The sequence below is a fragment of the Phyllobates terribilis genome, unplaced genomic scaffold (assembly GCF_046119375.1).
Source record: "Phyllobates terribilis strain yellow unplaced genomic scaffold, ASM4611937v1 Scaffold_5__5_contigs__length_657084704, whole genome shotgun sequence".
Classification (NCBI taxonomy): Eukaryota; Metazoa; Chordata; class Amphibia; order Anura; family Dendrobatidae; genus Phyllobates; species Phyllobates terribilis.
Window position 1 is genome coordinate 610,739,807 of NW_027362765.1, and position 19,010 is coordinate 610,758,816.

Here is a 19,010-nt window from a genome sequence, read left to right on the forward strand (position 1 = left end):
CTGAATCACATCATTCAGAGATTTAGACGGATACCCTGATATAAGGGCTCAGCATAGAGCGCCGGATAAATGTGATCCAAAATGTTGTGTAAAATGTTCCCAATAAAAGCAAGTCCCCACTCAGGTAGGTCTTCTATTAACGGAAATATTCCACGTTACTGGTGATACTACTGAGGGTCTGGAAAAGCGAAATGTCGCCTCATCCCCCAAAAGAAATTCAGCAAATTCTGTACTCCCAAATCCAAATGCCCCCCCTTTCTTCTGAGCACCACACAGTGTGCCTAAACTGCAGTGAGCATCCAAATGTTTGCAATTTTTATAGGAATGACAGCACACAATTTACGGGTGCATGAGCTGGTCACTACAGTGTACTGGGCACTACAACGGCAGTTTGCAATTTTCACTAAGCAACATCCACTGTTGCTTATTTCTGGAAAACACCAATGGAGTCAAAATCATCACTACACCTCTAAATAAATTTCCCAAAGGAGTATAATTTCCAAAATGGGGTAACTTGAGGGGGGGATTCTGCGCTTCTAGCACTTAGGGGCTCTATATATGAAATCTGCATACTATTCTAGGAAAATCTGCGCTCCAGAAGGCAAATAGCGCTCCGTCCCTCCCGATTCTCGACGTGTGGCTGAGCAGTACTATACAGACACATATGGGGTATTTCTACATTCAGCAGAGATTGTGGGAGACATTTTGGTGCTATTTTTACCCATTACCCAGTGTGGAAATGTAAAATCTGTGGCTAAAACATTTTTGTGGGAAAAATATTTTTTTTCCCATTTTCACAGATCAACATTGTAAAATTCTGCAAAGCACTTGTGGGTTCAAGGTGCTCACCACATTCTAGATAAATTCCTTGATGGTTCTAGTTTCTAAAATGGTGTCACTTGTGGGGGGTTTCCACTGTTTAGGCACATCAGGGGCTCTCCAAACGCAAAATGGCGTCCGCTAATTATTCCAGCAAATTTTACATTCAAAAAGTGAAATGGCGCTCCTTCTCTTCCGAGACGTGTTGTGCGACCAAACAGTAATTTTACTCAACATATTGGTTATCGGAGTTCTCAGGAGAAATTGCACAACAAATTTTGGGTCCATTTTCTCTGTTATCTTTGTGAAAAAAAAAAATGTGGGCCTAAAGTAACATTTTTGTGAAAAAAGTTAAGTTAATTTTTTCCTTCCACGTTGCTTTTAGTTCCTGTGAAGAATCTGAAATGTTAATAAACTTCTTGAATGTGGTTTTGAGCACCTTGAGGAGTGCATTTTTTTTTTTTTTTTTAGAAAGGTGTCACTTTTGGGTATATTCTGTCATGCAGACCCCTCAAAGTCACTTAAAACGTGATGTGGTTCCTAAAAATAATAGTTTTGTAAAGTTTGTTTGAAAAATGAGAAATCGATGGTCAACTTTAAACCCTTAAGCTGCGTGCCCACGATGCTTTTTACATGAGTTTCCGCTGCGGAATTTCCGCAGTGGAAACGCATCAAAAACGCTTGGCAATCCGCACCCCATGGTCCCCAATGTCAATGCACATGCTGCGGATTTTTCCGCAGCGTTTCTGCAGCGCTCATAAATCCGCAGCATGTTCATTAATTTTGCGGAAGCGCCGTCAATGACTTGCATTGAGACGCATAGAATCCGTGTCTGTACATTTGTACATGCGGATAATATGCGATTCAATGTGCGGATGGTACCCAGTTCTGGAGGAGAGAAGACTCTCATCCAGACCTGGGTACCATAGAACCTGTGAAAAAAAGAATAAAATAACAAAGTTTATATTCACCTGTCCGGCGTCTTCTCTCTGCATGCCGGCAGCGCTGAAGGACCTTCGGTGACGTCACAGTCATGTGACCGCAGGCCCTTCACCGCTGTGTCTCGCGATATGCCGGCAGCCAGGAACCAGCCAGGAAGCAGCGCTGCAGCACACGCCGGGGCCTCGGGGGTGAGTATAGCTTTATTTTAAGCATTGTTTTACGGTCACACTATATAAATCCATGCTGTTTGCATGGATTTATATAGTGTGACCTAGTTGTCAAGCACTTTCCAAGTGATGCTATCGCCTGGAAAGCGCTTGTCAATCTGCATGTGGAAACGCATGTGAATCCGCATGTATTCTGCAGGAAAAACGCATGTACAATCTGCATGCGTTTTTTCTGCCACGGAGATGCAGAAATGCTGCAGAAATTTTCTGCTTCATTTCTGCATCGTGGGCACATAGCCTTAGGCTGTGTGCCCACGTAGCATTTTTCAAGCGTATATGCTGCGGAATTTCCACAGCGTAAACGCTTGAAAAACGCATGTATATCCGCACCCCATGGTCCCCAATGGGATTCCGCAAGTTCCATGCACATGCTGCGGATTTTTCCGCAGCGTTTATGCCGCGTTCAAAAATCCGCAGCATGTCATTTAATTTTGCGTTTCCGCAAGCGGAATTGCCTTAGTCCAATGCATAAAAAACGCAAGGCAATTCCGCATGTGGAAAACGCGTGATAAACGCGCGAAAAATGCGCGATAAACGCGTGCGGAATTCCGCATGCGTTTTTCCAGGAGAAGACTTGCATTTATGCAGCAGAAATTTTCTGCTTCATAAATGCAACGTGGGCACATAGCCTTATAGCTTACTAATAAAAAAAAAAAAATAAAAAAAATCATGTTTCAAAAATGGTGCTGATGTAAAGTAGACATGTGGGAAATGGTATTTCTATTTTGTGAGACATAACCATGATTTAGGCTATGTGCCCACGTTGCATTTATGAAGCAGAAAATTTCTGCTGCATAAATGCAAGTCCTCTCCCGGAAAAACGCATGCGGAATTCCGCACGCGTTTATCGCGCATTTTTCGCGCGTTTATCACGCGTTTTCCACATGCGGAATTGCCTTGCGTTTTTTATGCATTGGACAAAGGCAATTCAGCTTTTGGAAACGCAAAATTAAATGACATGCTGCGGATTTTTGAACGCGGCATAAACGCTGCGGAAAAATCCGCAGCATGTGCATAGAGCTTGCGGAATCCCATTGGGGACCATGGGGTGTGGATATACATGCGTTTTTCAAGCGTTTACGCTGCGGAAATTCCGCAGCATATACGCTTGAAAAATGCTACGTGGGCACACAGCCTTAAGGGTATAAAAATTAAACGTTTGAAAATTGCAACATTTTCACTAATAAGTCATATTGAAGAAATGTTACCATTATCATTAAGTACAATATGTCATGAAAGAACAAACTCAGAATCACTGGGATCCATTGAAGCGTTCCGGAGTTATAACCTCAAAGTGACCGTGGTGAAAATTGTAAAATTTGGCCCAGTCATGAAGGTGAAAACAGGCTGGGAGGTGAAGGGGTTAAGAGGATAAACATTTTGATGGGACTGCTTCTTTAAACTGAACTACACTGCTCAAAAAAATAAAGGGAACACTCAAATACCACATCCTAGATCTGAATGAATGAAATATTCTCATTGAATACTTTGTTCTGTATAAAGTTGAATGTGCTGACAACAAAATCCCACAAAAATCATCAATGGAAATCAAATTTATTAACCAATGGAGGCCTGGATTTGGAGTCACCCCCAAAATTAAAGTGGAAAAACACACTACAGGCTGATCCAACTTTGATGTAATGTCCTTAAAACAAGTCAAAATGAGGCTCAGTATTGTGTGTGGCCTCCACGAGCCTCTATGACCTCCCTACAACGCCTGGGCATGCTCCTGATCAGGTTGCAGATGGTCTCCTGTGGGATCTCCTCCCAGACCTGGACAAAAGCATCCGCCAACTCCTGGACAGTCTGTGGTGCAACGTGACGTTGGTGGATGGAGCAAGACATGATGTCCCAGATGTGCGCAATTGGATTCAGGACTGGGGAACGGGCGGCCAGTCCATAGCTTCAATGTCTTCATCTTGCAGGAACTGCTGACACACTCCAGCCACATGAGGTCTGGCATTGTCCTGCATTAGGAGGAACCCAGGGCCAACCACACCAGCATATGGTCTCACAAAGGGGTCTGAGGATCTCATCTCGGTACCTAATGGCAGTCAGGCTACCTCTGGAAAAGCACATGGAGGTCTGTGCAGCCCTCTAAAGAAATGCCACCCCACACCATTACTGACCCACTGCCAAACAGGTCATGCTGAAGGATGTTGCAGGCAGCAGATTGCTCTCCATGGCATCTCCAGACTCTGTCACGTCTGTCACATGTGCTCAGTGTGAACCTGCTTTCATCTGTGAAGCGCACAGGGCACCAGTAGTGACTTTGCCAATCCTGGTGTTCTGTGGTAAATGCCAAGAGTCCTGCACGGTGTTGGGCTGTGAGCACAACCCCCATCTGTGGACGTTGGACCCTCATACCACCCTCATGGAGTCGGTTTCTAACCGTTTATGCAGACACATGAACATTTGTGGCCTGCTGGAGGTCATTTTGCAGGGCTCTGGCAGTGCTCCTCCTTGTACAAAGGCGGAGGTAGCGGTCCTGCTGCTGGGTTGTTGCCCTCCTACGGCCCCCTCCACGTCTCCTGGTAGCGCCTCCAGCCTCTGGACACTACAGACACAGCAAACCTTCTTGCCACAGCTCGCATTGATGTGCCATCCTGGATGAGCTGCACTACCCGAGCAACTTCTGTGGGTTGTAGAGTCTGTCTCATGCTACCACGAGTGTGAAAGCACAACCAACATTCAAAAGTGACCAAAACATCAGCCAGAAAGCATTGGTACTGAGATGTGGTCTGTGGTCCCCACCTGCAGAACCACTCCTTTATTGAGGGTGTCTTGAAAATTGCCAATAATTTCCATCTATTGTCTATTCCATTTGCACAACAGCATGTGAAATTGATTGTCAATCAGTGTTGCTTCCTAAGTGGACAGTTTGATTTCACAGAAGTTTGATTTACTTGTAGTTATATTCTGTTATTTAAGTGTTCCCTTTATTTTTTTGAGCAGTGTGCATAAGGCCTCTATTCAGCAAGGATGAATCCATATGTTACCTAGATCTCACTAGTATGGCAGCAGTATTTAAAGGGAACCTGTCACCATGTTTGCCCCATGTGAGATATTACCAGCACCTTTCAGCCCTCATATATAGCATACTAATATGCTGTATATTTGCCCCCGATCCGGCCTGCAAAAAAAGAAAAACACCTTTTATCATACTACTTACCTATGGTGTGGTCCAGTCCTGGTCCGGAGCCTCCCTTCTTCTTGTGATGCCGTCCTCCTTGCTTCGTGTGGATGATGTGTCCCTACATCATCCACACACTGTTCCCCGCCATCGCGCTCCTGCGAAAGGAGTACGGTACTTCTCTGCCATGATTAGGGCAGAGTAAAGTACTACAGTGCGCGTGTGCTGAGGCTCTTTGACCTTTCCCAGCACAGGAGCGTGTTGACGGGGGCCCAGTGTGGATGACGTAGGGGCGCGCCATTCACACGAAGCAAGAAGGAGGACGGCATCGAGAGAAGAAGGGAGGCGCCGAACCAGTGACACGTCAGATCGGACCACCCCGCAGAGGAGTGTAATATAAAGTGTTTTTGTTCAGTTGCAGGTCGGATCGGGGGCGTATATACAGCATTATAGAATGCTGTACATGAGGGTTAACAGGTGCTGGCCGTATCTCACATGGGGCAAACCTGGTGACAGGTTCCCTTTAATCCATCATACTCGTACACTTTCCAAAGACTTCTATAGGCATTCGTTTTCTAAAAACTGCTCCAGAATACTTGCAAAATCAAACCGCAAACTATGATATCGGCCCTGATGTAGTGTTCAATTGTATTTATATCATGACAATATTCTTACTGATTTGCGCTTGAAGTCATCTATAAAAACAGAACCGCAATCTTGTGCCAGGGATAATTACAGTATAATCACAACTAAACCCAGATAGAAGAAACTTGGCAGCGCTGGGAGCGTAGATATAAAAATGTACAGAACACATTTCAGTCAATTAATGCCCTAGTTTGTAAAGTTTCCATCTTCTTTTGGAAACTTTGACACCTCTGCTCCATTAATACAACAGCTTTCTCCAGTGGGTACAGTGACTTGTAGATTACCTGGTCACAAGGTGCAAAGGCCAGAGTGATGGAGGAAACGGCAGGCCTACAGGACCACTACAAAATGGGGGAATTTACAGTTTGTGCACCTGTAATTTGATATCTAAGAAGACAGTGGAATTGGTTATGTAGGTGAGCAAATGGCTGCCTTGGGTCTTATTCACACGTCATTGCTTTATTACATATCCCCCAAAAAATGTATCATTATTTTACCTCATGCAAAAAATAAATAAATTAGATAGTAAAAACAAAGTCAGTGAAAAACTGGATATGGGTGCCATCCAAGTCTTGAGACATTCATCTGAAGGAATGATTTTTGTCTATAAAATGGACTAGAGTAGGACAGGTCTACAAGTTACTTATGGGTGTGGGGAGCAGTGAAAATTCATTTTCCTTAATAGCGCACACACTGTACCTGCAGCGCGGCTCCTGGTATGTATGGCCCCCCTTCATTCCTCATCCTGGTATGTATGGCCCCCTTCATCCCTCATCCTGGTGTGGAAGTGGGTTGTAGTGAATATTCAAGGTCTCTAATAGCAGGCACACAGACCGCAGAGTGGCAACAGGAGCCATGCTTGCGGGTATAGTGTGCCCGCTATTAAGGAGAGTGAATGGTCACTGCTCCCCATGCACACAGTCCCGGCGTGGGGCGCAGTGACTTTTTCGGCACAGCATCTCACAGTGTGAGGGCGCATGGCAGTTACACTAAGCGCGGCTCACACAGTGAGATCCCTGTCAGCAGCAGAGTGGGACGCAGCACTGGAGGAGAGAGGAGGTGAGCATAATTGTTTATTTTTTTGTGTGTAGCGTGATGGGGATCAGAGGGTGCCAAGCATACCAGGATGAGGGGGGCCATATACATATCAGGAAGATGGATGAAGGGTGCCATACATACCGGGATGAAGGGTGCCATACATACCGGGATGAAGGGTGCCATACATACCGGGATGTGGGATGAAGGGGACCATACTTACCAGAATGAGGGATGAAGGGGACCATACATACCAGAATGAGGGATGAAGGGGACCATACATACCAGAATGAGGGATGAAGGGGACCATACATACCAGGATGAGGGATGAAGGGGACCATACATACCAGGATGAGGGATGAAGGGGACCATACATACCAGGATGAGGGATGAAGGGGGTCATACATACCAGGATGGATGATATTAACAGAATTAGAGTACATTACTCCTAGAACAGTGTCAGAAGCAGACCCCCCCTTAACAATGCATCATGACCACATTTTTTGCATTCTTTTTTCTATTTTCCTCCTTTAATGCCTAGGTGCGTCCTATGGTCCGAAAAATACGGAATATAACAGAAAAAAAGTAAACACTGCACCATCTAGCAGGCTCCACTACCAACGCACTGCACTATGCAGCAGGCTCCACTACCAACGCACTGCACTATGCAACAGACCCCCCCATGATAAATGTGGAGGCAACACAGGTGCAAAATACTGACTAACAACCAGTCACACCTACCCTTTCTGGGGGTCGCCAAGTATTATAAATACTCACAGATAAGGATTGTAGAGGGTGCCAGTAACATTGATAAGTGTAGAGCACAGTGTCTGCCTTACAGCTTATTGGTCGTGTCCATACAATTAGTAGAGATGCCCAGGACCATGTAAGCACACACCACAGAACAGATACCCCAAACTCCCCCAGCAAACACGAATGGGCACCCCGCAAAAGATGAAACAGATGTACAAAATGCAAGAGGTATTGGTCAATATTTTGGCTAAAATACACAAGCTCACAACACAAAACAAGGGTCGTCATGGTCTTTAGAGTTCCTCTCTAAAATTCAAAGTAATTCACTGAAAAGGATGTCAGTACAAAACACATCACAGAATAAAGGCAGCTGTATTCAGAGTATTGCAGGTGATGTCAGAGAATATAGGGGGCACCATGTGAATAATAACTAACGGATGTGGAAGCACCAGGTGCCATTCTATACGGCATACACAACAATGTGCCGCCTTCTGTGAGGGATTTATGTGGATATTTTACAGGAATGACAGAAGAAATTAAACAATTCCTTGTGATTTGGAGACGCCATCTGTCAATGATACAGCCCAGTGGCCAGAGGGCTTACTGCTCTGTATACATTACAGAAGCTACAAACATGAAACATTTCATCCCTATGGACGGTCATACAATGTGCTGAAACCAAACAGATCGTCCTCATGGTGGAGAATCTGTCACTAGGTCTTTACTATCCCACCTGACAGCAGCATGATATAGGGGCAGAGACCCTGATTCCAGGAATGTGATTATGAAATCCATGCTTTACTGCGACAGCTCTGCTAGTCATCCATACTCATGAGCTCCGACTGTCCTCAGTCCCACACCAGTGATTGGCCACTTTCTGCCTATGCAGTGTACGCAGACAGGTGTCAATCACTGGTGTTGCAGGGTAATGAGGTGCCATCCCTGAGAGGACTAGCAGGGCTGCAGCAGGTAACTGTGACTACAGGAGAATTACAGCCAGCAGCCCAGTAAGTGCCCGGGATTGTGCCCATATTGCAGCATGCAGTCAGCCTGGAAGCTCAGTCCTGGGGACAGTCCCTGATGGCTGCACAGGACCACTGTGCCAGAAAATTATTTAATTGGCCAAAGTGATTTGGAAGCGGTCCCAGGTCTGTCCCCTCCAGCAGAGGCTGCACAGCACACGCAGGGTTAAAGGCCATCAAACAATTAGAGGGGCGCTGTGAGGAGGCTGCGACAAGTCACAGGTGTCACCGACAGCAGGATGAGGAAGGAGCACACCACACGGCCGGGACCACCGTGCCCAGGTTCTGCCACCACACGGCCGGGACCACCGTGCCCAGGTTCTGCCACCACACGGCCGGGACCACCGTGCCCAGGTTCTGCCACCACACGGCCGGGACCACCGTGCCCAGGTTCTGCCACCACACGGCCGGGACCACCGTGCCCAGGTGCGTCCTGGGGGCAGCTCACATGGATGTAGCAGTATGACAGCCGCGGGGAAGGAGGCACACGGGGAAAAGTCACATCAGCAGAGATGAAGAGCCGGGGCAGAACAGGAACAAGCTCGGGGCACAGGCAAACACCGGTGCTAGGGTTACCTTAAGGCTGGCATGTTGTGACAGTCTCCGGTCAGGATGGCAGTGGGCAGCAGCAGGCAGCGTGCTTCCAGGCGAGCAGAGCTGTGAGCCACCACAGACCGGAAGCACCGCCCCTCTGCCCTGATTGGCTAAAGCGCGCCTAACATTCTCCCCACAGAGCATCTGACCACCCCGCAGCTCCACACAGTCCTATCAGCCGGGCGCTGAAGACACTGCCGGTGCAGTCTGCGATAACGCCGAGCGCTGAAGACACTGCCGGTGCCGCCTGCGATAACGCCGAGCGCTGAAGACACTGCCGGTGCCGCCTGCGATAACGCCGAGCGCTGAAGACACTGCCGGTGCCGCCTGCGATAACGCCGAGCGCTGAAGACACTGCCGGTGCAGCCTGCGATAACGCCGAGCGCTGAAGACACTGCCGGTGCAGTCTGCGATAACGCCGAGCGCTGAAGACACTGCCGGTGCCGCCTGCGATAACGCCGAGCGCTGAAGACACTGCCGGTGCCGCCTGCGATAACGCCGAGCGCTGAAGACGCGGCCGGTGCAGTCTGCGATAACGCCGAGCGCTGAAGACGCGGCCGGTGCAGTCTGCGATAACGCCGAGCGCTGAAGACGCGGCCGGTGCAGTCTGCGATAACGCCGAGCGCTGAAGACGCGGCCGGTGCAGTCTGCGATAACGCCGAGCGCTGAAGACACTGCCGGTGCCGCCTGCGATAACGCCGAGCACTGAAGACGCGGCCGGTGCAGTCTGCGATAACGCCGAGCGCTGAAGACACTGCCGGTGCAGTCTGCGATAACGCCGAGCGCTGAAGACACTGCCGGTGCAGTCTGCGATAACGCCGAGCGCTGAAGACACTGCCGGTGCAGTCTGCGATAACGCCGAGCACTGAAGACGCGGCCGGTGCAGTCTGCGATAACGCCGAGCGCTGAAGACGCGGCCGGTGCAGTCTGCGATAACGCCGAGCGCTGAAGACACTGCCGGTGCAGTCTGCGATAACGCCGAGCGCTGAAGACACTGCCGGTGCAGTCTGCGATAACGCCGAGCACTGAAGACGCGGCCGGTGCAGCCTGCGATAACGCCGAGCGCTGAAGACACTGCCGGTGCAGCCTGCGATAACGCCGAGCGCTGAAGACACTGCCGGTGCAGTCTGCGATAACGCCGAGCGCTGAAGACGCGGCCGGTGCAGCCTGCGATAACGCCGAGCGCTGAAGACACTGCCGGTGCAGCCTGCGATAACGCCGAGCGCTGAAGACACTGCCGGTGCAGTCTGCGATAACGCCGAGCGCTGAAGACGCGGCCGGTGCAGTCTGCGATAACGCCGAGCGCTGAAGACACGGCCGGTGCAGTCTGCGATAACGCCGAGCGCTGAAGACGCGGCCGGTGCAGTCTGCGATAACGCCGAGCGCTGAAGACGCGGCCGGTGCAGTCTGCGATAACGCCGAGCGCTGAAGACACTGCCGGTGCCGCCTGCGATAACGCCGAGCACTGAAGACGCGGCCGGTGCAGTCTGCGATAACGCCGAGCGCTGAAGACACTGCCGGTGCAGTCTGCGATAACGCCGAGCTCTGAAGAAGCGGCCGGTGCCGTAGAGCGCTGTAGATGGAGTCGGCTGCCGCTGGCCTGGAGGTGAGGACCGCGGCTCTCAGGGCAGCTCTCAGGCTATGTGCCCACGATGCAGAAATGAAGCAGAAAATTTCTGCATCTCCCTGGCAGAAAAAAACGCATGCAGATTGTACATGCGTTTTTCCTGCAGAATACATGCGGATTCACATGCGTTTCCGCATGCAGATTGACAAGCGCTTTCCAGGCGATAGCATCACTTGGAAAGTGCTTGACAACTAGGTCACACTATATAAATCCATGCAAACAGCATGGATTTATACAGTGTGAACCGTAAAAATTAAAACAAATAAAGCTATACTCACCCCCGAGGCCCCGGCGTGGCTGCAGCGCTCGTTCCTGTCTGGTTCCCGGCTGCCGGCATCTCACGAGACAGAGCGGTGAAGGGCCTGCGGTCACATGACTGTGACGTCACCGCAGGTCCTTCAGCGATGCCGGCATTCAGAGAGAGCCGTTGGAAAGGTGAGTATAAACTTTATTTATTATTTTATTCTTTTTTTACAGGTAGAATGGTACCCAGGTCTGGATGAGAGTCTCCTCTCCTCCAGAACTGGGTACCATCCGCACATAGAGACGCATAGAAGCCGCTTGTAAAAATGTACAGTCGCAGTTTCTGTGCGTCTCAATGCAAGTCAATGGCGGGAGTTCCGCTGCGCTTCCGCAAAATTAAATGACATGCTGCGGATTTTTGTACGCAGCATAAACGCTGTGGAAAAATCCGCAGCATGTGCATAGAACATACGGAATCCCCTTGGGGACCATGGGGGGCGGATTACCTAGCATTTCACAAGCGTTTATGCTGCGGAAATTCCGCAGCATAAACGCTTGAAAAACGCTACGTGGGCACCCAGCCTCATCGTGCTGGTTATAATAGGGCACGTCCACCTCTGAGGACCATGATGTTTTGTTCCTGACTACATGGATCTTTGACTCTAAATGATCAGTGCAGTTGGTGCCGGTGCCAATGTTGCCCCCATTTCCCTTCTGTAGCCCCTGTGTAATCTGCTGGCTGCACAAGGTGCCTGAGAAGCCATCCAAGCTTATCTGGAAGGTCCAGGGGAGTTTCTACCTCCTGGGGTATGTGCACACGGTCAGGAAATGCTGCGGATTGGATACAGCGCAGTTGCGTGGCGTGCAAACTGCAACATTCTACATTACAAGAAAAATGGATGGGATTTGTAGAAATCCCCTTCCCACTATGCGTCTCCCCCTCGGGTGAGATTACGCAGCATCAAGTAGAAGCGGAGTGGGCATGATATTTCTATAAATCCCATCCACAGTGCTTGTACTGTAGAACGCAGCGCAGGTGAGCTGTATCCAAAACACTGCTATTCTTGATCTTGGGCACAGCCTTATCTGTCTTTTCTGAGCTCCTCTCTGCTGACTTATGATCACAGACAACATTAACCGGAACTTGTCAGCAGAAAACTTAATTAACCTGCAGCCATCTGTACAATATGTCATCCTGTGCCATCATACTGCAACAAGTGGCAATGTAAAAAAAAAAAAAAGCCAACGTGGTACATGGCAGAGGCCAGATCTAACTCCTTCTATATGCCAGGCTTCTTATACCAGGGAATATGCCAACATACCAAAATCAACATGTAACCATACCTCAAGTGTGTACTGCCATGCACTGGTGTCTGTTCACTTGACCAGCCATTTCATAGAATGGTGGAGTTGGAGGGGACCTCAAGGGTCTTCTGGTCCAACCCCCTGCCCAATGCAGGATTCACTAAACCATCTCAGACAGATGTCTGCCCAGCCTCTGTTTGAAGATTTCCATTGAAGGAGAACTCACCACCTCTCATAGAGGTTTTCTAATGTCTAATCTGCATCTTCTCCCTTTCAGTTTCATCCCATTGCTTTTCGTTTTTTCATGTACAAATGAGAATAAAGATGATCCCTCTACACTGTGACAGCCCTTCAGAAATTTGACGACAGCCATTACAGTTGAAACCAGAAGTTTACATACACTATATAAAAAGACACATATGCATGTTTTTCTCAATATCTGACATGAAATCTGAATAAACCTTTCATGTTTTAGGTCAATTAGGAATATCATAATTTTTAATATTTGCCAAATGTCAGAATGAGAGAGAGAGAGTGCTTTAAGGCATTTTTATTACTTACTGCAAAGTCAAAAGTTTACATACACTAAGATTACTATGCCTTTAAACAATTCTGGACTACCCATAACATATGTATTTGGAAGCTCCCGATAGTTTTGTTGGCACCAGCTGAGTTAATTAGACACACCTGTGGATGTATTTTAATGCACACCAGAAACACACTGCTTCTTTGAGTAGCATCATGGGAAAATCTAAAGAAATCAGCCAATATATCAGGAAGAAAATTGTCGCTCATCCTTGGGTACAATTTCAAGATACCTAAAGGTGCCTCGTTCATCTGTACAAACAATTATACACAAGTACAAACAAGATGGGAATGTCCAGCCATCATACTGCTCAGGAAGGAGACAGGTTCTGTGTCCCAGAGATGAACGTGCTTTGGCCCGACGTGCATATCAACCCAAGGACAAAAGCAAAAGACCTTGTGAAGATGATGTTGGCAGCTTGTAAGATTGTGTCAATATCCACAGTGAAACGAGTACTGTATCAACGTCAGTTGAAAGGCCACTTTGCCAGGACGAAGCCATTACTCCAAAAGAAACAAAGCCAGATTAATATTTGCAAATGCACACTGGAACAAAGACCTTTCATTTTTGGAGACGTGTCCTGTGCTCGGATGAGACTAAAATGTAACTTTTGGGCATAATGGTCATAGTTTAATTTGGAGTAAAAAGGGAGAAGCTTGGAAGCCTAAAACACCATCCCAACTGAGAAACATGGGGGTGACAGCATCATGTTGTGGGGTTGCTTTGCTGCAGGAGGGACTGGTGCACTTCACAAAATAGATGGCATCATGAGAAAAGATTATGTGGCAATACTGAAGCAACATCTCAAGACATCAGCCAGGATGTTAAACCTTGGGCGGAAATGGGTCTTCCAAATGGGCAATGACCCCAGGCACAGGGCCAAAATGATAAAGTGGCTTAAGGATAACAAAGTAAATGTTTTGGCGTGGCCATCACAAAGCTCTAATCTTAATCCTATTGAAAATTTATGGGCAAAGCTGAAAAGGCAGATGCGAGCAAGGCGACCTACAAAACTGGATCAGTTACACCAGTTTTGTCAGGAGGAATGGGACCAAATTCCGACCAACTATTGTGAGAAGCTTGTGGAAGGATATCCCAAACATTTGTCCCAAGTCATTCAGTTTAAGGACAATGGTACCAAATACTAATGAAATATATGTAAACTTTTGACTTTACAGTAAGTAATAAAATTGCCTTAAAACATTCTCTCTCATTATTCTGTCATTTGGCAAATAGTAAAAATTATGGTAATTCTAATTGACCTAAAACAGGAAAGGTTTATTCTGATTTCATGTCAGATATTGAGAAAAACATGCATATGTGTCTTTTTATATAGTGTATGTAAACTTCTGGTTTCAACTGTAAGTCTCCTCTTAGCCTTCTTTTTTGCAAGCTAAACATTTCCAGATCCTTTAACCATTCCTCATAGGGCAGAGGATGGTAAGCAGACTGCAAACTGGTAGCTCTTCTCTGTACTTGCTCCAGTTTTTCGATGTCTTTTTTTTTAACATGTGATGCCCAGAACTGGACATTGTATTTCAGATGAGGTCTGACCAAGGAGGAGTAGAGGGGGATAATAACTTCACGTGATCTAGACCCTATGCTTCTCTTAATACATCCCAGAACTGTGATTGCCTTTTTTGCTGCAGCATCACACTGTTGACTCATCTGCAGTCTGTGATCTATTAGTATACCCAAGTCTTTTTCACACCTGCTGTTGCTTAGTTCTATTCCTCCCATTCGGTAGATGTAATTTTCGTTTTTCTTGCCCAGATGTAAACTCTTTCATTTCTCCGTTAAATACCATTTTATTAGTCGCTGCCCATTGTTCAAGGTTATATAGATCCTTCAAAATCCTTTCTGTGTGTTCTCTAGTGTTAGCTATCCCTCCTAGCTTTGCCTTGTCTGAAAATTGGATTAATTTACCTTCAGTTCCTTAATCTAGATTATTTATAAAAATGTTGAACACCGCTGAGGCCAGGACAGAGCCTTGTGGTACCCAACTTGAAACACTCAATTTAATGGAATTTAACATTAAAAAAATGCCACTACTACAGCTAAATTGGAACATGCAACAAAGCCTCTGATGCAAATTGAGCCTTACATGGTTGGCACTACACAACATCACAACACTCAGGCAATTCACTCCACGCTGGCACGTGGCATAAACCCCAACATGGTGCAGCTACAGAACACTGACCTGGCAGCCCCACTTATGTCTGAATTCCTGAAACAAATGTGATTTAGACACTCCCCTGATTGCAGCCATGGTGCTCAATGAAACACTGACAGAATGACACTTGTCCCTAATTCACCCCACTTCTGGTAGATTGATGAACATATGTGGATCTGAAGAGCCACAGACAGTACGTGGACCCTGACACATGATTGAGTGATTCTGGCCTTTGAGAGAGTTCAGTGAATGTTTTTGTCTTTAAGGCCAAGTTCAGATGAGCGTATAAAAAAATAAATAAAAATTACCCATGTGTCTGGTTTTTATAAATCAATATTTTAAAATATACATGATCAAATACAGTTTCCTATGTTAATAGCAACGCATCCATGCCGATTTTTTTTTTTAGTGCGCCCACAGACTTGAACAGAAGTTTCATTAAAATCAGATGGCATACGTCTAATTTATACGCTTGTCCGCATGAGCACTAATGTAATAAAATACTACAGACCATCATTCTCTCCAACTCCATGGCACACCATTTACTTATATTTAGATGGAAAATTTGATTTATTCCCAATCAAAAAATAAAGATTTCCTATTCAAGAAAAAAAAAATCTATATTCTGTCTATGCATGATTGAATGTTATCTAATGTATCACTACTCTTTGCCCACTAGAGGGCAACTGTGCTTTAGCATTAATGGTGTATCTTCATTTTACAGAGCCTGTGTTCACTTGCTCAAAGACTGTAAGGGGCTGTCCACGACTCTGAAAACCCCTGCTAAATCTGAGTGTTTGCCCCCATTAAAATAAAAACCACTTGTACTCGACTCCCATACCGGCGCTGTTTCAGCGGCGTCGGCACTTGCGTTCCCGGGGTTCACATTAGGTTGTTGCATCACTTGAGACCTGCACCCAATTAGCACCGGCTTCACTGGCCCTGCTTTTTGGTCGTATCGAACATCAACAAGTCTGGGCTGCGATTGCCCTCTGACCTGGATCTCCTTCACACGATCTCAGAATGCAGAATACAAATGACAGATGTTCAGGTGTTAAAGATGCACAAAGATATAGATATGGGGTAGACAGATCTCAGTGAGATAATTAGTCCCTTGCGTGTGTAGTTTACTGTATATGGATTAAAGCACCACTCCAGTGGGTTATATTTTTTTCAGCGCTGGAGTGTCGCTTTAAGGTATTTGGTCAGTATTTGTAAGCGAAAACCAGGCGAGGAACAATCAGTGAAAAGGTATAATAGAAACAAGTCACCAATTCTGCATTTATCACCCACTCCAAATACTAAGGAAAAATACTGACCACATCCTAATAGTGGGACCGTAGCCTAAATGACATACACCGAAGCGTGCCAGCAGGTCACTAACCCAATAATCCAAAGAATACGAACACACACACACACACACACACACTACTTTATTTGAATAAAGACTCCAACACTTTCCCTGGTTCACCAATTTATTAAAAAAAAAAAACACGCAGGCCTGACGTAGTCCACAAATGGAAACTTGAAAAACATAAAAACAAGGAGGTTGTCCCTCGTTCACCAGTTTTAGAAAAAAAATGTTCCCACGCGGGTCTGACTTAGTCCAGCATTCCCAGAATCCGGCCCCAGCAACTGAATATCAGTACAATTATTGTTATTCATAGTCAGCGGCTGGTACGGACGTCAGTCTCTTGTTTTTTCTCTCTTTTTATGTTTTTCAGGTTTCCATTTGTGGACTACATCACAGCTTCATGTTTGTGTTTTTTTCTTTTTTTATAGATTGGTAAACCGGGGAAAGTGTCGAGCATACTTTATTAAAAAAAAAGTATTTTTTTTTTGTTTTTAGATTACTGGGATAGTAATGGGGGTGTCTGATAGATGCCTCTCCATTACTAACACCAGGTCTTGACGCTAGCTGTGATGTTTGACAGATCACTGCTGTCATAAACCCCCTGACTACCATTACCCCGATTGCCACCGCACCAGGACAATTGGGAAGAGCGCGGCAAAGCCTCAGAATTGGCGCATCTAATGTGATGCACCACTTCTGGTGCGACTGCAGGCTGGTATCTTTAGGCTGGGAAGAGCCCAATACCAATTTATATTTGGGATAATCCATGTTTAGTAAACTACACACGCAAGGCAAGAATTATATATCTCACGAATATCTATCTATAATACCAAAACATCTGTCATTTCTCTGCTGGTGCGTGTCACTGTCACCCGTGTGCGGTACATTTGGTCATCCATGCTGCTGAAAAAAAAAAAAGCCATGTCTACTTGTGGGCCACACGGACAGACAGACATGTGCATAGCCCCATAGACTATAATGGGTGTGCACATGTAAGTGTCTCCAGTATGTATGGAAAACGACACCACACGTACTGGAGACGCTGACATGTGAAGGGGGCCTAACTCTTGAGGATCCATTTGTCTGAAGGCGGGGACAGTGAAGCCAGGGTTGGTTGAGCCCAGGGCTAGTCTGGCATAAAAACGTGATGTGAGCCCCGGGAGTGCAAGAACTGACACTGCTTGAACGGCACCAGAGACGAGTATAAGCATTTTTATTTTAACGGGGCAAACCTTCAGATTGAGAAGGGGTTGTCAGAATAGTGGACAACCCCTTTTTATGCTCCATGTTGGGCTGTAAGTTTGTTTTTCTTTCCTCCTCCAGTCTTAAGTCAGTTGATTAATTGTTCAATGAGTTAAATTAGCCCTGTATCTAAGCACAAAGTTCCCTATACAGCTAGGCAAATCCAAAGGGAAGGTGCACAGCAATTAAATATGGTAGTTACAATATATCGAGGATCTCCAAATAGGTGACCCTTAGTCTGAGAAACAACACACACACACACACACACACACTCCCCGTCTTTCTTCCCCTGTGCTTTCTCTACTGCTTTCTGCTTTTCTCTTGACCTACATTTTATATTTAGTGGCTGTTATAAAGAAACTTAATGTTATACAATAAAATGACCTAGCTGTTACTAAGAATTTAGTATGACTAATGACCTTTGTTATGCACACGCCCGGGCTAAGCGGCGTGTGCGTGTGATTGGTAGTGATTCCACTGGACCGTGCCGGAGAGTGAATGCCTGGAGGGGCGTGACTAAGTATTCACCCGATCCGACCAGGGTCGCACGACGGCATACGACGCCAGTGCACCAAGGAGGAACCGAGCAGAGGGACCAGGTGCTACTCCAGGACAGACCCCGGACACGGCTGTTGACCCACACAGGGGAATACAGGAACAAGCTGGTAGGCTGGCACACAGACTGGTGGGTATAGGCAGGCACGACTGGTATGCAGGCAGGCGGGTATGCAGGCAGGGGGGTAAAGACAAGCACAGCTAGAGTGCAGACAGGGAGGCACTAGCAGGTAGGAACACAGGCGGGATAGGACCCAGTACACACCGGGACTCAGGAACAATACAGGCAGAGGGTTACAGGCAAGCACAGCTAGAGTGCAGACAAGGCTGAGCAGGGAGGACAGGGCTCTGTTCACACGGAACAGACAGGAAGGGAAAGAGAGCCAGATACTCACACAGTACTTGCAGAGACAACAAGCAGGAGTTAGGTACGAGTTCAGACTCTGCAGAAAAAGGAAGGGAACGGACATAGAGGCAAAACAGGTAAAGGACAGGAGAGAGTTCAGACTGGAACTGAGTGTACGGAGGAGACCGACACTGCAGAGGGATACAGGAGCGGGTCTGGGAATACGGCCCCCAGAGAGGCGGGACGAACAGGCAAGGAGCGTGTTCAGACAGGACAGACCAGACACAGGAGCGGGTCTAGGAAATCGGCCACTAGAAGGCGGAACGAACAGGCAAGGAGCGTGTTCAGACAGGACAGACCAGACACAGGAGCGGGTCTAGGAAATCGGCCACTAAAAGGCGGAACGAAC

General features: G+C 46.9%; 1 protein-coding gene across 2 annotated transcripts in view; it reads right to left on the reverse strand.

Moving 5' to 3' along the window:
• The window catches only part of ADK (adenosine kinase), a 355,225-nt gene that overhangs the window by 287,675 nt on the left and 48,540 nt on the right, over nt 1–19,010 (reverse strand). Inside the window, exon 1 of one of the 2 annotated variants that reach the window (XM_073686077.1) lies at nt 9,153–9,304. The exons of the other annotated variant lie outside the window; for it this stretch is intronic. Coding sequence (XP_073542178.1) covers nt 9,153–9,166 — 14 coding nt within the window. The 5' untranslated portion in view covers nt 9,167–9,304. Of the gene's footprint in view, nt 1–9,152; nt 9,305–19,010 lie in introns of those variants that run through there. 2 annotated transcript variants of the gene reach the window in all.